Source organism: Manis pentadactyla, chromosome 4, assembly GCF_030020395.1.
Source record: "Manis pentadactyla isolate mManPen7 chromosome 4, mManPen7.hap1, whole genome shotgun sequence".
Classification (NCBI taxonomy): Eukaryota; Metazoa; Chordata; class Mammalia; order Pholidota; family Manidae; genus Manis; species Manis pentadactyla.
In genome coordinates this window covers 97,249,605-97,268,376 of record NC_080022.1, presented here as the reverse complement: position 1 = coordinate 97,268,376, position 18,772 = coordinate 97,249,605, and the positions used below count along the sequence as shown (strand labels likewise).

At 36.9% G+C, this 18,772-nt stretch overlaps 1 protein-coding gene across 4 annotated transcripts in view; it reads right to left on the bottom strand.

The window, feature by feature from the left end:
* Nucleotides 1–256: 256 nt before the first annotated feature.
* SLC16A1 (solute carrier family 16 member 1) overlaps nt 257–18,772 on the bottom strand; it is a 36,017-nt gene continuing 17,501 nt past the window's right edge. For all 4 annotated transcript variants that reach the window (XM_036923420.2, XM_036923418.2, XM_036923421.2 and 1 more), the window contains 4 exons: nt 13,539–13,799; nt 10,029–10,172; nt 6,885–7,754; nt 257–5,052 (listed from right to left, as the gene is read on the bottom strand). In XM_036923420.2, the coding sequence (XP_036779315.1) occupies nt 4,775–5,052; nt 6,885–7,754; nt 10,029–10,172; nt 13,539–13,755 (1,509 nt within the window). In that variant the 5' untranslated portion in view covers nt 13,756–13,799 and the 3' untranslated portion in view covers nt 257–4,774. The remainder of the gene's footprint in view (nt 5,053–6,884; nt 7,755–10,028; nt 10,173–13,538; nt 13,800–18,772) is intronic.

Sequence of the window (18,772 nt, the reverse complement as noted above, 5' to 3'; positions counted from 1 at the left end):
TGGTCCCTGTCTCAATGCTTCTAAATTCTGAAGCAACCTGGCTTAATTGCTCACATTTGGGCAATCCAGGCAAGTCTGGACTACCACTTCCTGCCAAATACTGAAAGAGTTTTCAATAGCGACGTAAGTCTATCATTAACCTTTCTCCATGTCTTCTAGGCAAGTGCCCCACCTGATTATTAAAAAATCCAGTTTCCAAAGGTGGAACATTTTACTTCCTAATCTTTCCAAACAAAAGTGTCAGGGGAGGGGCACATCTAATTATTAAGTTTATTATACTCTTAATCTTTTGCCAGGGAAGGTAAAACCCATTTAGGTTTTTCATATAAACAATAACAAATGTATCAATCTGACATTCAATACAATAAAATACTGGTTCATACAAAAATATTAAACAGATTTTAACATTTTTTTCCTTTTTAAGATACAGGATTAACATTGACATATTCATGTACGGTGAAAACGGAAACTACTAAATTCCGATGACCCAAGAATCCAGAGGTTCATTCATAAATGTGATTAAGCCAGGGATAAATACCTTGAATTTTCCATAATTTGTTTTACCATCATCCATTCCTGAATACTTTTTGTAGAAATTACTCATTTATTTTGGTATCTTGCCCAGGGTTTCAGCCTCAGGCAAGTTCACTATGGATTAGGTGAGACCAAGAAATGACAACTTAATGTCCTTGGGGTAAAAGGGTCTATACCCAGCTTTATTCTTATGTAGGTTGAGCACTAGAATCACATCTGCATTCAGCAATCTGCAGATCCACAACCCACCTCATCTCTGCCTCCACCAAGAGCACTGGGTGGAGCTCTTTATATGGTGACTCAGTCACTAAGTTTATTGCCTACAGATGCGGAAGCAGTAGCCCAGCAGTAGGCCAATTACATAAGCAGTTCAGGGTCAGGTGAGGATCCTGGCCAAAGGAGCTTCCATTTTCCCCATACCTGGCTAGTTAATTCAAATTCTCAATAGACTTGAGTATAACATAATATGGTCTTGTTTATTACCATAATCATCTGTAAAAGTCCGATCTATCAGCTTGTAAAATAGTTTTCCAGCTTTGACTTGTTTCAGGGTGTACCCTTGAACAGTGACTTCTTTGGGCACTAAAACTACCTGAGACCTCAACATGTGCTGTGACTTAATAGTGTGGGACAGAGAAAAGCAAAGATAGGCAGGTACTATGGACACACATCTATTTTTCCTAAAGAGCCATTGAAACTGTGAGCTGAAATAAAACTTAGTCTTCACATGGATTAAGGGACAACAGACTGGATTAGAAAGACCAGCTGCTTCCAGTATTGAACACAACACTGCAACACAAAGAGGATTAGCTGATTGTTAACAAGGAATAGAAGGCACAGGGTAGGCCTAAATTGGATATTAGTGTTGGCTAGTAACAAAATTCATCTTGACTAAATACCTTAAACCTGTCTCTTCAGTGGGAAAAAGGTTTGGACTGAGTGATTAAAGGCTGTTTCAGATCTGAACCAGTTAACCCTTGCCTCTGAATGCAGCAGTTTTAGAACCCCTCCTAAGTGGTGAGGAATCTGTACTACATACCCCTAACTTCTCTAACAAGACTGAACAATTGAACCAAGACTAAACAGGGTCTTCTCTGTGGATGAGCTGAACAATTGGGGTGAGGTGATGGGGCTCAGGACTGCCTTGCCAATGTGTTTCAGCCTCAGGCAAATTCACTATGGACTCAATGTGACCAAAGAAATGAGAGTAGCAGGTTCTTGGGGTGAAAGGGTTTATTACCCGGCTTGTCCTCCTGGCAGTAGGTCGCGCACTACCATCCCTGCCTCCGCCCAAGTACTGGGCCTAGCTTTCTATATAGTGCAATAATTGCTTATTGCCTATGGGTGTGGAAGCAGTAGCCTAGCAACAGGCCAGTTAACATCATCAAGTGGTTTCAGTTCAGTGAGGATCCTGGCCATAGGAACCCAACTTCCCCACAAGGACAGGCCACCCCAGAAGGCGTCATTTTGGCATGTTAATTATTTGAGCTAAAGGCAATCTACTGATGCAAGAAGCTTTTTTCCCCACCCCCTTAACTGCCTAAAGGAATTTAGATAGGGAGCCTATACCAGCAAGAGAATTATTGCCAAAGATAACTTCTTTTACATAAGGAAAACTTTTCTACAAGGGATGGCAAACATTGCTCCTTCCATCTTCCTATGAATTCTCCTTTTGAAGCCTCAGACCCCAACTCCCTTTCTCCATATAAGCCTCAACTGTCTGACATCTTTGACCCTCTCATGTCTATGTGAGGAGGCTCCCAGATGTAGGTAATCCTGTTTTTCCTCCTGTTACATCAGCTTAATTATTTGGTCATCCAAAGAACCTGGAAGGGAAGAAGGGAAAAGGTCTCCCCATAGGGGAAAATAATCCCATGTATCAGCTCTACTTTTGGCCCCTTCTCCCTACATTTCCTTTACCTATATTACCTCACTGACAGTGAAAGAAGCTGTGGATAAAGTGAAGGTTCCTATGGCCAGGATTCTTACCTGGCCCTGGTTGGCTAGCTCACTACATACATGTGGGCAATACGTTGTTATAGACTCTATATAAAGAGCTCTGCCCAGTGCTCTGGGTGACATGGTGGCATAGCTGCTCAGCTGCATGGCTGCAGGAGAGCTGACTGGAGTGGTGGCAGTGTCGAGGATAGAAACTGAGATGGCTGCGGGGACAGAGAGGCCGAGAGGCAGACACCAGCTTGCTGCATGCAGACTCGCTCTGAGTGGACGGGATTCTAGTGATTGACCCGCCACCATAAGAATAAAGTTGGTATAAACACTTTCACCCCAAGAACGTTCCATTGTCATTCCCTGGTCTCATTGAATCCATAGTGAAATTGCCTGGGGCTGAAACCCATTGGCAAGACAGAGGCACATACAAGTTAAAGACTTGAGTACATGGAAAATAACAGAGTCCAAAATGAAGCCAAGCCTGCCAACAATCACAGAAGGCTTCTCCCCTAAAATTCCTCCATTTATTGTGACACTCGGGCATAGAAAGGAAGGGAGTTTCATTCTAAAAGTTAATTTCTCTGCTTTCAGAGGTGGTTTCAAAATTCCCCTCCTGCTTATCTTAGGAAGAAAAATCAAAATAAAATAAGCCATATACACAACTCGCAAAGCATATAAGCTGAATGATTTAATATTAGCAAGGGCCAAATTGTATCTTGATAATGAGAATGAAGACAGAAAAGATTTTCCTCAAGAAAATAAACATTTGGAGGCTGAAACATTAAGAAAAAAAAAGTTTATTTGGAAAAGTCAGCCTTTTACACAAGGTTTGTATCTATACTTTCACTGTGTCAATTACAACTTCATTTTTTAATGCATTGAATATAATTCATTGAATGTCTATTATCTTCCTGCCTCAATTTAAAAGATATTAGGTTAAAAAATATTTACAGTTTTCATTCTGGTCCATTCTCTTATCCTATACTAAACCCATTTCTTTACTTTTCAGGTAAGTAAGTAGAATCATAAAATTTTTAAGTTTGTGTGGAGAGTAAGAATATGTCCAATAATTCTAAGCAAAACATAATTTTAAGTCCTTCTCAGAAAAAAGAAAAGATGTTATTTATCGAAACTAAGCGCACTTAGCAAGGTTCCTCCCAATCTTATCATTATTGGTTTGCTTGGGGCCAACTCTCTCTGGCTTGCTCTAATGAGCAAACATTAAAAAAAAAAAACTAAACAAAGAGTGACTATCTCATATACAGCTCTAAGTTAGAGCAGATATTAATGGAACCAGTATGGATCAATGGGGGAAAATTCCAGAAAAAAACAACAAAAAAAATTCTAAGTCTTATACTTTAGCTGAGGTTTTGGAAAAACCTAAGCTGAATTCAGCTGCTGTTTGATATATGCCTACATTTAATTAGATATGTTGTATTTACTAAGGAGGCACAAGTATATAGTTTTGTATATTTTAATATTAACTTATACAGTGAAAATAACACTAAATGATCTCAAAAGGGGCAAAGACCTATAACCAAACTGTGTCATTGAAAAGGGGAACAAAAAATAGTAATATAATGAAATCAACTCTCAAGCACTGGGTTTCTGCTAAGCATTCCAAGAAAAAAGATACCAGAGGGGTGTTGATGGTACAATGTGTCTAGAACAGCCAAGATATTTCCAAAGTTTTATGCCTTAAGTTTCCTAAATATATAACTAGCAGGCACATATACCAGGCAACTATTGATGTTAAGAAAATAATTTAGTCAGGATTTTATAAAACCCCCAACCTTGAACCAATATTTCTATTCATAAATCTTCTAGTGACAATGTCTGACATATTACAAATAATAACGAAGCAAAATTAATTAAAAATTTTAGATGTCTAAAACTAGTCATTTTTCCTTGTAACACAACACCTAAAATATATGAATTCAGGAGAATGGTTTTAAAAGTTAAGGCTATCTAAAGAGTTCTAAAGACTAAAACTTAAGGCACATGTTATAATCTTCATGACACTGTAAAGGCTAAGATTAAAAAAACAAACAGAAAAACAACTTCCTTCCCTCATTCTTTGCCACTTACTCCCTCTCCAAAAGTATGGCATTTTAAATTCAGGCCACTTGTAAGGAGTGAAACAAAAATTCCATCAATGAATACCTGGTATGGTGTCCACACAAATGTCCACTAATTTGCATCAAGCACCACTGATAGATTACAGGCCTGCAGAATATTTTCAGATATCTTGGGTCATGACCTGCTCCATTTACTCTTCAGCTTCATGAGTTTAGACTGGACTCTCCTCCTCTTTGGGGCTTCCCTCTGTGCCTTTCTGCTCTGAAGATTCCGCTGCATCTGCAACTTCTTTTGGCATCTCTGCAACATCTACACTGGTCTCCTCCTCTTTACTTTCCTTTTTCTGCTGCTTCTCCGCTTTCTGTTCTTTTGCCACAAGTCGATAATTAATGCCCATGCCGATGAAGAGATAGATACCCGCAATAATAAGGATTATGCCACAGGCCCAGTACGTGTATTTGTAGTCTCCATATACATCGTTGAGACGACCTAAAGATGTGCCAAACAAATAAGTTCCATGGGTAGAAGTAAACAAGGTTACCCTTTCCCCACCACCACAGGACAAAGATGTCTGAAAAGGAGCTGCTAAAAATGATCTGATCCTTTGTTTATGATGTCATACCTGATTCTGGATGGCTTTGCATGTTACTCTGAGCAATGTGAAAATAATTCTAAATCTTGGCAAATTGGGGAGAGGCCTGGAGATCATCTAGAATCTGTTCTCTCAGCACATGATGGAAAATGTGTTATTCAAAGAACTGAACTATGAAAACCCTAAACCTGTGAAGGACTTAATACAACTAATTCAAATATGACTCCATCTGCCTTTCTAACTCAGGGCAGCACTTGCTCAGCAGTATTTGTTGAGCCTCTACACACGAACCAGGCACTGGGGTCTGCCAGGCCCTGAGGATAAGGGTAAGCAAAGGACAGAACATCCACAGCTCAGCAGAGGAGAAATGTTAATCAAATAGCTACATGGACCGTGACAAGGGCTCCAAGGAGGGATGGACGCAGAGAACAGGATTCGCACCAGCAAGAAGGGTCAGGAAGGTGTCTCCTAAAGTGTAAACTAAGCTGAGACTTCCAGGAGGAAAGGTGTTATCTAGGAGAAAGGGGATGGGAAAGGGTCCAGGTGGAGGACAGCAAGAGCAAACACAGGTGGTGGGTAGGAAGCATAGGGTGTGAGGTGAGGGGACGAAGGAACAGGGCTGCTGGAACAGAGAGTGAAAGGCAAGAGACAGGCCATGGGGCTGGGAGATGGATGTGCCAGGCCACGTGGGCCTTGTAGCCTATGCTAGCCTAGCCATGCTAGGGAATTTGATCTTCACAAGAAGAGTGGGAAGTAATTGGCAAGTTCTAATTAGCTGGAATATCAGATCTGCATTTGCAAAGATAATTTTGCCTGAAGAGTAACAAACAGATTGAAGCCTAGTAGAGCTGATATGGGTAGACCAATTAGGAGGCTAGTAGAAGAGCCCATATGGGGAGACAGGAGATGTGGCTAAGGGTGGTGTTGTGATGGGAAAGTGGGTCGATTAAGAGATTTCAAAAGTGAATATTGACAAGAATTGGCAACTCACTGGATAGAGCAAAAGCAGTATCAAGAGACAACTGTAGATCTTCTTTTATGTATCCTCACTCACTCCCTCTCCAAATCATACTTCTCCAAAACTAAGAGTAACATCCAAAAGGAGGGCCAAACTATTTTTTCACTATGTATTACCTATTGAGGTACTGATTTAAAAGATGAAGCATTTAGTAACTTAGAAATAGTTCCCACTATATATACTCACCTACTAGCTGTGTAATGTAAGGCAAACGATTTCACCTTTCAAAACCTCTATTTTTCTTCAAAGCCTTATTATGAAGTAGAAACTATACTAGTCCTATCTCATAGGCTTGTGAAATATAAGATAGGGAAAATGGTTAGGACAGTCCCTGGTGCACTATGAGCTTAAGTGGTAACTATTATTGTTAATTATCACTACTGAATAAACTCCATCATTAAAATGCAATCACCACCAATGTATTAGAGGCGGAGCTGTAATTCACATGTAAGTTTTTTGAAGAGAAAATATATTTCATAAAAATATTTGACTCTTTCAGCTTGATGGTTCACTTTTACTTGAATTTCTGTTAGGTATATCAGCTAATTACGATGTGCCAACCATTGCTCCAGCACTGAGGGCTCAGAAATAAAGACTTGGTCTCCGCCATCAAGCAATTCACTGAACCCTGCTTTCTTTTCTATCACCTTCCCAATCTTCTGCGTCTGTTTTATGTTAACAGAAACATGGAAATAGGGTGACATACTATACCTAAGAGAGGTGGCCCCAGGAGGACAGGACAGCATTCCACAATGGTCACCAGTCCCACAGCGCTGGAGAACCTCTGGGGTCCAACGAGGTCCATCAGTGTTTCAAACAATACAGAGCTGAGCCACCCAAATGCAAATCCAAAGACTCCCGCATAGACACAGAACCCAACATAGCTGGAGGACAAAGGTGCTAGCAGATGACACACTCCATTTGCAATAATAGAAGCAGCAAAAAAATACTGCACTCGAGGTCTTATCCACTTTGTGTTGGCTACAAGTCCCATAGAAGGTCTGGCTACCATGTCAACAAAAGCCAGAATGGAAAGAAGGAAGGCAGACTTCTCACTAGAATAATGCTGACTCTTGCCATAATTACTAAGAAAGACCAGAGGAGTAAATAGTCCAAAAAACATGAGCACATTTCCGGAGAGGTATAGCAAAAAGCCTCTGTGTGTGAACAGAGTTAAGTCCAGAAATTTATTTACTGTTTGGAAGACTGATCGTTTTTTTTCTTTGGGGTTTCCTCCAATAAGATCTGTATTTGCATCACTGGCCCCTTTTATTGCATCAGATTTTCCAGCTACCTGAAGGGATTCTTTAGACCTATCTTTCTTCCCTGCTTTGGTTGGCTTGGGCCCTATTGGTCGCATTAAAGCTCCAGCTACGCAGCAGTTTAGCAGGAAGCCCCCAAGAATTAGGAAGCTTCCTCTCCAGCCAAAGATACCAAAGAAAGCCTGATTGAGAGGGGCCAGGGTAGACAGAAACACAGGGCTGCCTGCCATGGCCAGTCCATTTGCCAATGGTCGCCTCTTGTAGAAATACTTGCCAATCATGGTCAGAGCAGGATTCAAGTTGAAGGCAAGCCCAAGACCTAGGGACGAAGTGAAAAGAGAATCACATACCCTAAAAAAGTGTCAAAACATACCTGGAATTGCTTAACCAGGAAGAGAAATTAAAAGAAGAGGTATAAGTAATGGTAAGGAAACAAAAATCCTCAGTATTAGAGGACATATTAGATAGTGGTTTAAAGTTGGGCTCTAAAATTAAGTCTACATGAGTGAAAATCTCAGCATCAACACTAACTGGCTGTGTAAGGTCAGACATGTTGCTCCTCCTACAACTGATTACTAATATGTAAATCAGGCATACAACATAGGTATGATAGAACATTGCCCGGCATGTAGTAAGCACTCAATAAATGTTACTTTTTGTTTTTGTTGTTGTTTTCTTAAATGTCAGTTACTTTTATTATTGTTTATATTATTTGAAGGTGAATAACTGTCTACTTATCAAATCTAACAAAATCATCTATCTGAAGGATCATTGTAACCACGGAAGTTCATTAAGTAGACAGTTAGCAAATAGAGACAGAATAGTTTTACAATAGAAAATACAACACAAAATTATTCCTTTTACAATAGCACCAAAAATAAATTCAATATATAATGGCTACAATTGTGTAACTTTCCTCAAGGGTCAGTTAATTTAAAAATCACACACACATATACAAAGTTTTTGGATAACAGAACACAACATTGTCAAGATGTCAGTAATCCCCAAATGAATGCATTAATTTAATGTGATTTCAATGAAAATGTCATTTTGGAGTGAGGTAAAATAACTCTAAAACATACTTAGAGAATGTATGTGAGTCAACTAGGAAATTTTTGGCGTGCAGGTTGAAGGAGTGGGACTAAACACTCAACAAATATTTAAATGGACTTATAAAAGCCACAATCATTGGAACAGTATGGCTCTGACTCAGGAATAGATAAAAACTAATCAATAAAACGGAAAGTCCAGGAACATACCTGAAATATATACACAATATATACACACTTGTTTATATATAAATATGCAATAATGTGAACACACTGAATACCACTGAGCTGAACACTTAAAAAATGGTTAAGAAGATAAATTTTAAGTCATGTATATTTTGCCACAATTAAATACTTTAAAAATTAATTTGGAAAAATAATGGTGTCTCATGCAAAGAGATAAAAACTTAATGTGTAAAATTATTACACATTATTCTTAAATAATACACAAAAGTGGCATTTTGTAAAAAAAAAAAAAAATGCATAGTCACAAACATAAAAAACATTTACTTTCCTAATAAAGCGATACAAATTAAAACCAGGAGATACTGCTTACCTGTTTAACTGGCAATGATTTAAAAAGATAATATACCTTTGTTGTCAAAGGTATATCCTCTCTCATATATTGTGGTGGAACTGTAAATGAGTATAACCTTTCTGGAGGGCAATTTAGCTTTTATATATTTAAAAAAACACAGCAGTCCTACTTTTACAAGTTAATCCTAAAAAAACATTTATATTCTCACAGGACTGTAACACAGTACTGTTTACTAATACTAAAAAACTGTAAAAATGAAACAAAAAGACTGATCAAATAAAATTATGGTATATGTCTACTTAACAGAATAATAAAGATTATCAGAATATTTAATGACATGGAAAGATGTTCATGACGTATCGTTAAGAAACTGGTTACAAAACCTCTGTAACCTGATCCTTTATTCTTCTAAAAAAAGTTACATATTTGTGCACAGAAAAAAGTTTGAAAGGATATACATCAAAATGGTAATTAGTCATATTTTCTGGGTTGTGAAATTATGAATAATTTTTATTAATTACACTCATCAGCAGTTCATTATCTTAATTCGGCCAAAAAAAGGGATGAGGGATTATCAAGTAGATTCTTTATACCTCAGAAATGTGTCTGGACATTCTGCTGGATAATTCGGGCTTTGTGTTTAATGCCCTCTCATGCACCAACAGAAGACTAATGTCCATGGAAGGAAGAGGCAATATGAGAAAATAATAACTAATGACTACTCCTGCACATTTTATCTACAACCACCAACTATTCTTAGGATAAGGGATGTAATCATCTCTTTCAATTCATTCTTTCTTCATTCAACAATTAAAGTCTAATGTATGATAGCAATTTCTTGAGTTTGCTTTTGTAGTACTCAATGTACATATAGTTCTTAAAAATGATAATGAAGTAATTTCTATAAGGAAGGAATTTCACTCAAAAGACCTGAAAGACAAATACAGATGAATACCAATTAGTCAGTAATTAATTAATGCTTGAAAATCAATCAACAGCAACTCACCTCCTATGAACCCAACACACAAGTAAAGTTCCTGCACAGTGTTACAGAAAGAAGCTGCAATCAAGCCACAGCCTGACAGGCAGCCGCCAATAATCATGATTGGACGACTGCCATATTTATTCACCAGGATACTGCTGATAGGACCTAGGAAAGAACAAAAAATTTAGATGTAGAGAAAAAAGGAACCTACCCCCTCACATCTACACAGGCATTAATGACACTAAATGACAAGACCTCTAAAATACAACAAAAGGCAATGGTAAGAATATTGTTTTCTATATTATTTCAGAGCCTAAGTATGTGTATTGGAAAATAAAGATGTTAAAAATCATTGTGTATCTTCTATATCTAGAAATATTGGATGGAATTTTAATAAGATGTAAAAGACTCTAGTCTATCCTCAATCTTGCTCTTATAAGGCAGAACGGGCTGAAAATACTTGGGTAGTAGATGGTCACAGGCTTCCTGATACATCTAGGATACAATCAACATATATTTAGCAAGTTTGCTCTGTTTTAATTTTTGGACAAGCACCAAATGAGAAGGAACCAAATAAGTGAAGTATAAGGATCAGGAAGAAAGATTTTATGTATTTCATGTAATGGCTTTTTAATAATAATGTCAAATGGCCTCTCCTTACTTACTTCAAACAGGTATAATCTGTAATTTCCCCATTCCAAATTTTAAAGTCTTAATTATAAGAAAGTCTTATCCAAAGCAAGCAATGTTTTCAAAGATGTAACAAAACTCTTAAGTAGACTAACAATAGTTGCTGATTACAAACTGAATGACATTACTTGAATTTCGTGTATTTATAAGAATACTTATGTCTCCACTTCATGGATATGGACTTGTGGAAATGCCAACTTTGTTTAAATGATACCACAACTTGTCTGCCTGGTTAAGGCAGATGACTGCCAACAGGAAAGGGTCACTGCAATGTGTCAGAAGGAAAGAGGACACAAGGAAACAACCTGATGAACTTGCAAAGTCACAAAGCCAGTGAGAAGTTTCAAAAGCAGTCCATATTCTCCCTTTTACATATATTCTGGGAACCCAAATTCAAACTATGGTATGTATGCATATATATACACACATATAACAGAGTCTCTCTAAGGGGCTGGATCAAGGACTGGCTGCCAGGTGAGACTTCAGGCTCAACCAAGGATATGTATAAAGAAGCTTCCATTGACCTTCTAAGTCACTTCATAAAAATATCTGACCACTGCTGGTTTGGAAATAATTTTATTTATAGCCTATATAAGATGAAAGAATTAAATACTGAAAGAATATTCATGAAATATGTCCACATAAATTAGTCATGTAACAGATTTTGTACAGGAAGAATTGTAATGATTAAAATATTGCCACTGTTAACTCGGTGAAGTTGAAGTTAATACTTCATAGTAGTTTGAAGTCTTTTTTAAGTTTGCAGTATTATAAATTCTAAGCTAGGGATATTAAGATGACTTGACAGTGGAACTGAAAATATATAAATTTACATTTTAATGTTTATAAAGAAAAGCTCAAATAACCAGTAGGCAACTAAGATGTCCCCCCTAAAAAATACACTTACATAGTAAGAAGCCTCAGTATGTACCTTTGAACCGAAGCACTAATAAAAAAAGAACACTAAACCACTCACAGCTCAAAACCTATTAGTGTGGTGGGTGTGGCCCAAATGCATAAGTTAAAGAATTACAGTTGTCAAAGTGATGATAATTCTTATTAGGAGCCAATCAAAACAAAATAACCCATTTAGTAAAAATTCTGACACAACGCTCATAAATAGGCAATTTGTCTTTCAGAGTTATTTCAGGAAGGATGGCCCCAATTAGCTGTTATTAAAAATAGGGTTACAGTTTATAGGCCTATTATTACACAAATTCAGAGAAATGTGCTAGTTATTTCTGAGTGAAGACAAAGGAGGAACTGTTTCCCCCCAAAAAAGTGTCACGTGCAATTAGCACAACTGACATGACTTAGTTTTGATGCAAAATTCAAGCGGCTCAAGCTCTCTGGCAGCTCGGAACTGTAAATGGGAGCCTCTCCCTGGTCTGCAGTCAGCTCAATGATAACGTTGAGTGGAGTATCTCTGAATAATACTTATACCAATTTTTTCAAGCCATCATAGTCAAAACCTGATTAGAAATCCTGGCAGATGGAGTTCAAAGCCTCCAAAAACGATTTGCTCTCAGAAGCTAGGAAATGTCCAAAGTCCCTTTTAATTTCCAAACTTATGAAAAAAACTAAGTACTACAATTTAGCATTTATGTTCTTTCAAAAAGTACTTAATAGACAAAACAAGCATACACTCAAAAATTAAAAGGCACAAAAAAAGACACAGAAAAAATAAGTCTTCCCCAGTCCTGTGTACCCAATCACCCAAATCTCTCTCTAAGGCAACCAGGTTACCTGTGTTTTCTGTGCAATGAATTATGTGCTTAATGACTTCAACTGCTTCTCCTTATTAAATGAGTTCATCATGTTATTGTCTCAATAGGATTACAAACTTCACAAAGTCAGGGATCAGGATCAACAGTTCTCTATTACTCATTCCACCCTGGGCTATATATGTGCATAAGACTTAATAAATATTGGTTGACTGTGCCACCAGGTTAGAAGCCTAAGGCTAAGATTTTACAATTGAAATAAAGAATCTTTCTATGGGCTATTAAAGAGGTACAGGTGAAAATAATCTGAGGTACTAAAGTGCCACCATAAAGTAAGATTAACAGAAGAGAAAGCTTGGCTATATAAATAAGCAACAGGAGACACTGTCAATTCTAGTAAATAAATACACGTGGCTTCAGAATCTTTACTAAGCAACTATAGAGATTTTAAGTATTATGGTAGTTTTGACTTTTACAAGTTAAATGGGGATTTGATATTCCAAGGTGAAACAAATGGCATTTTAAATTATGTTAACTGAGCAACTTACTCTTCACAGCATGCCAAAAAAAAAACAGAAGGGGAAAATAAAATAATGATAAAACTTGAGATTGAAGTGCAGCTGAAAAGTTTTTAGTACTAATAGCATAACAAGAAACAAGGGGGAGATTTAGTTCTTTAATTCTAATACCATTAACAGATTTTACTTGAGACTATGAACTGTGTTATTCAGCTTAGCCTGATTTACTTTAATTCTCCCAACATCATTAAAAAAAAAATCTTTGTTTGCATTTCAAGAGTCCAGCAGAGAGCAGTAAGAACAATCATTTGTGCACATTTCATTCTTCTGAGAGTTTTTTTAAGCTCAATGATACCGAGTTGGAATAAATTAGGGCTCTTCACAATTTGGCATTTCTGCTGCAGAATACCACCGTGAAATAAACACAGCAAGAGTTGTCATTGTTAATAGGAATGAAAAGTAGGACTCTAAATACAAAGTTTCAAGAAATAACATTTCAAAACACAACACTGAATAAAACCTAAAAAAATATATTACCTAAAAGAGAACCTTTGGCTGCTTAATGAAAATTAAAACAGCAGGCCTTAGTGGGTACTTACCTCCACCATACATGACAGCCAACATGATGGAGGATATCCATGAAACTTCACTGGTGGTGGCATTGAATATACCTTCAATTTCTTTGAAGAACACAGTAATGGATTTGGGAAATGCATAAGAGAAGCCAATGGAAATGAAAGCTCCAACTACCACCGCCCACCCCCAGCCTCCATCTGGGGGAGTGTATCCAACTGGACCTCCAATTGCTGGTGGCATTTTAAATGTAGATAAATTCCAAAATGCAGTTCAAATCCAAATATCTGAAGGACACAAAATTAAAATAGTCTGTTAGTAAGGAGACACTCCCAGCTGAACCCCCCAAAACAAAGCACTTTCACCCTTTACACCTAGCTCTCAAGTAACTGAATTGTTTTTCATTGCTACTTGTTCAATACATTATTTGCTAAGGATATTATCAGAAAAAGAATCTGAGAGCCATGGTTTTGCCCAGTTTTTAGTAGTAGCTTAAAGGAAAATAGCCCTTCACCATTAAGAAACCATAATTGAAATGTATCTTTTTCAATACATGTAGACTTTGCACTTGAAATAATCCTACTTGTTTTAGCAGTTAATGTAATTCCTCAAATTATTGGTAATAACTATATGCCTTGTTTAACTTTTCTGTCTGCAAATAACACATAACTACAAAAATTACAGGTTTAAATATATAGGCTTTATAAGTTTTCCCATTTCCTAAAATACATTTTCATACTTACTTTTTTTACTTTCTCTTATTTATATGCTGACAAAATATTAGGAAGTGGGTACCTGACTCACTAGATATGTAGCAATTTACAAACTCGAAGATCATTCTGAACTCACTCACAAGAACTTCATTTAATGGGCTAGAATAGTATCTCAGAAGTTTCTTTTCATCTATTTATTGCTTTGACTCAAGGTATTTTTTTCCCCATTATAGGACAAGAAAAACTCCTAAACAAGCTAGTCAAAAGTTAAACTCACAAATTGAACTATGTCAAAAGATGGTAGCTACAAAGATTACGCCTTTTTCTTGAAGTCACCTAGTACTAATGAGTAGCATTGTTAGAAAATGAAACTTCTATTAGATTATGAATAACAAGAAAATAAGAGTGAGTGTTTGATGGTAGGCTTGCCTGTTTTCTCAGGAAGTTCTCCTTTAATTAATTTAAAGCCAACTGCCACCTTATATTCTAACTCATCCTGCAATAGTATGCTAGCATGTCCATTTCAAATTATTTCTACTGAGACCATATTACAGCAATAAATACAGGTAATAGATGACAAACTTACTCTTGGCTACAACATTATTTGATCTACAACATAAATCCTAGCTTTATAGTGTAGTAGCAGTCAACCCCTAAATATTGTTCCTTCCAACCTACCTGAACACTTCAAATATAGTTTAAGACAATGGACATTGTAGGGGTAGGAAGAAAATAACCAAAAAGGGAAGCTTTCTTTAAAGCAAGGATACAGGTTTCATCACTTCTGCTCAACTTTGTACTAGAGGTTCTAGCCAGTGCAGTGCATGCAGTCAAGAAAAAGAAAAGGCATAAAGACTAGAAAGGAAGAAATGAAGTTGCCTTTATTCACAGGATGACTTAACTGTCTATATAGGCAATGCTTAAGAATACACAAAAAAGGTACTAGAACTAAAAGTGAATTTACCTAGGTCTCAGGATGTAAGATCAATAAACAGAAATCAACACTTTCTATAAACCAGCAATAAACAATTAGAATTGTAAAGTTTAAAAACAGCACTTATAATAGCATCAAACAACTGATTAGGAATAAATCTGACAAATGAATAAGACGTATACACTGAAAACTACAAATATTACAAGGAAATTAAACTACATAGATGACCCCCATAGGGGTAGCAGTAAGCATGGAGAATATACCCAATGATTCTGTAAATCTTCCTATGTTGACAGATAGTAACTGCATTAGTGGGGGTAGGAATTTAATAATATGGTAACTGTTGAACCAGTGTTGTATATTTGAAACCAATATAAATTGTATATCAATGATGCTTGAATAAAAAAAAAACATGCAAATGAAAAAAAACAGATGACATGTTCATGGTTTGAAAGACTCAATATTTAAATTAGGCAAAAACTTTTGAAGGCACATAATAGCACTTTTATTAAAAAACGTATAACTTGGATTTCAAGCTACAGATAGGGAGAAAAAATATATAAAACACATAACCAAATGCACAGAACTTTTATGGCTCAATATCAAGAAGACAAACAAACCAATTAAAAAACTGGCAAAAGATTTGAATAGATACTTTTATCAGAGAGACACGGATGACAAAGAAGTACATGAAAAAGTGCTCAGAATTCTTCAGTCATTTATGAAATGCAAATTGAAATCACAATGAGATACTAATACCTACCTACTATCATGACTAAAATTAAGACTGATGGTTCCAAGAGTTGGTGAGGATATGAAGCAAACAGAACTCTCCTATTACTTGTGGTAAAGCAAAATGGTACAGCCATACTGAAAAACATTTTGGCAGTTCCTTATAAAGTTAAACATACATTTAACATATGACACAGCCATTACACCAAGCAAAATGGAAACATACACCTTCACAAAGACTTAAGAGTCCTCTAGTAGCTTTATATGTAATAGCCACAAACTGAAAACCTAAATGTTTATCAACAAGTGAATGGATAAATTATGGGATGGCCATATAATGGAATACTACTCAGCAATGAAAAGGAACAAACTACTGATGCATACAGCAACATGGGTGAATTGTAAAAGCATTATGGTAAATGAAAAAAAAGCAAGATGTGAGACTGTATTCTGAACAATTACATTTATATTAAGTTCTAGAAAAGTAAAAATTCTAGTAATAGACAACAGTCAGTAGTTGGGGAGAGGAGGATGATTGGAAAGGGCATGAGAGAACTGTTTTGGGTCATGGAAATGCTCTATTATTATGATTGTGGCAGTAGTTACTTGCTATATAGTGGGTTATAAGAAATACATATTTGGTCATTCAGATAACCAAATATAGATTTCCCAAGTATATATTTGGTCTGCATCTGCCAGTTCCTGAAAACACTTCAGAGACTTAAAGGTGAAATGGGTGTCTTGTCATGTTAATGAGACTTTTGGACCCACCCAAGGGGGAAGGCTAGAGGTTGAATCTAATGACAACTGATTTAGTCAATCATGACTATGCAATGAAGGCCCCAAAAACCCATGAGAGCATACCTCTCTTTCTGCATCCTGCTTCTCTTTTGGAGAGCTTCCACGTTTGGAAAACAAGAATGCTTCCATGTGCTACTCAACCAGCCCCAAGCTCCACAAGGAAAGAAGCTCCTTTATTTGGGACCTTGCCCTATATACCTCTCCATCTGATGGTTAACTTTATCCTTTATGGTATCCCTTATTAAAACTGGTGTCAGTGTTTTCCTGAGTTCCATGACCTACTCCAGCAAATTAAATGAACCTAAGGGAGGTTGTAGGAACCTCTAGTCTGTAGCCAGTTGGTCAGAATGACAGGTAACAGCCTGGGGCTTGTGACAGGTGTCTAGGGGTAGGTGGGGGGAAGATGACAGTCTTGTAGGACAGAGTCCTTAACCTGGGGAATTTGGTACTGTCTTCAGGCAGACAGTGTCAGAATTAAGTTGAATTCTCGTACACCCTGCTAGTTAGTGTTCAAGACATGCCTGGGAAGTCACACAACACAACACCACACCACACCACCAGACAGCACCACACCACACCACACATGAACACTGTAATAAGATCCTGGAACTGGAAAGGCGTTACTGAGGGATCTCATTACTCATATTAAACACTGGCAAATCTTTTTGAATGTAAATCATACCTCAGTAAAGCTGACCAAAACCAAAAAGATCAGGGACAGTGAAGAGGAGGATGAAATCTGTTAAGTGGCACAGGGAGACAATACAGATGAGCAAAAGGAAATGACAAATTTCTCTGTCTTGGCTATCTGAGTAGTTAAAAGAAAGAAGTGGAAAAGAAAGAGGAGAAAGAATAGAAGAGAGAATTCAGTTACAGGCCTGGTGAGCTTATGCTTGGCAGGGCAATGTCTGTGGGAAACCTCTGTTGTCCTTTTACAGATATGTTATATTTGATTTTGCTGGCAAAGGTTTCCCAGAGACAATGCCCTGCCCAACAGAGCTAACAATATAAATTTCAAAACCCATGAAGAATCAATTGGGTGTAGTAAAGTTAATCCAATTAGACATTCAAAAACTATAGACACTGGATATGGATATTTAAAATGATTAAAAGCATGAAATAATGCATTAAAAACTCTAAAAAATAAAACACAAAATACTATAAAAAGACTAGTTGATTTGAAACAGAACTTTTAGAAATGAAAATTATACTCAATGAAATTAGTAACAGGCTAGCCAACAGACTGAACATAGCTGGAAAGAGAGACAGTGAACACAGAGAACAGGTTTGAAGAAAAGAGAACTCAGGGGAAAACTTTTTTCTAAAGCTATGACAGAATGGTTTAGAAACATGGAATTTAGAATGGGAGGATCTGGCATACATCTAATAGGACTTTTGAAGAGAATAGAGAGTGGGAAAGAGGTCTTTTTTCAAGGTTAATTGGCCAAAAATATTCCAGAGTTGATACGAACCCAAATTTTAAGGAAACCCAGTAAGAGAAAAATCTTTAAAAAACTATTGAAAAAATACAGATTACACAACTAAGAGATAATCACATTGACAAAACAGAATTCTCTTCAGTTTTGAAAAACTCTTAGCCACTATGTCTTCAAATTATGGTTCCTTCCCATTCCCTCCTTAGACTCCTGAGAGTACAACTGGATGGGGGCTGGACCTTCCCATGGTATATACTCTCTTCTCTCTTCTGTGTTTTCCATACTTTTGTCTCTCTGTACTAAGAATTTGAGTCCTAGAATATTATCTTTCTCAGAGAAGATTTTCATTTACATAAGACTATATATATCCAAAATCTCTTTTAAGAATTATTTCCATGATTGAGATGTTTTATCCAACCAGATAACTTCAAATTAGGCTGCAATTCATCTGAAGACTGGTTTACCTCCAATTCACCATCCAATCCATTCTACGTTGCAACCCCTTTAGGATTCCAACCCAAAAGAGCAGGATTTTACCAGAGCTCTCACTCTTAGTGGGTCCTAGACTCCAACTTTAGTTTACTTGGACACTTGAGGCTTTCCAAAGCACCATTTAGACCATCAGGAGAGTTGCTGCTCCTATA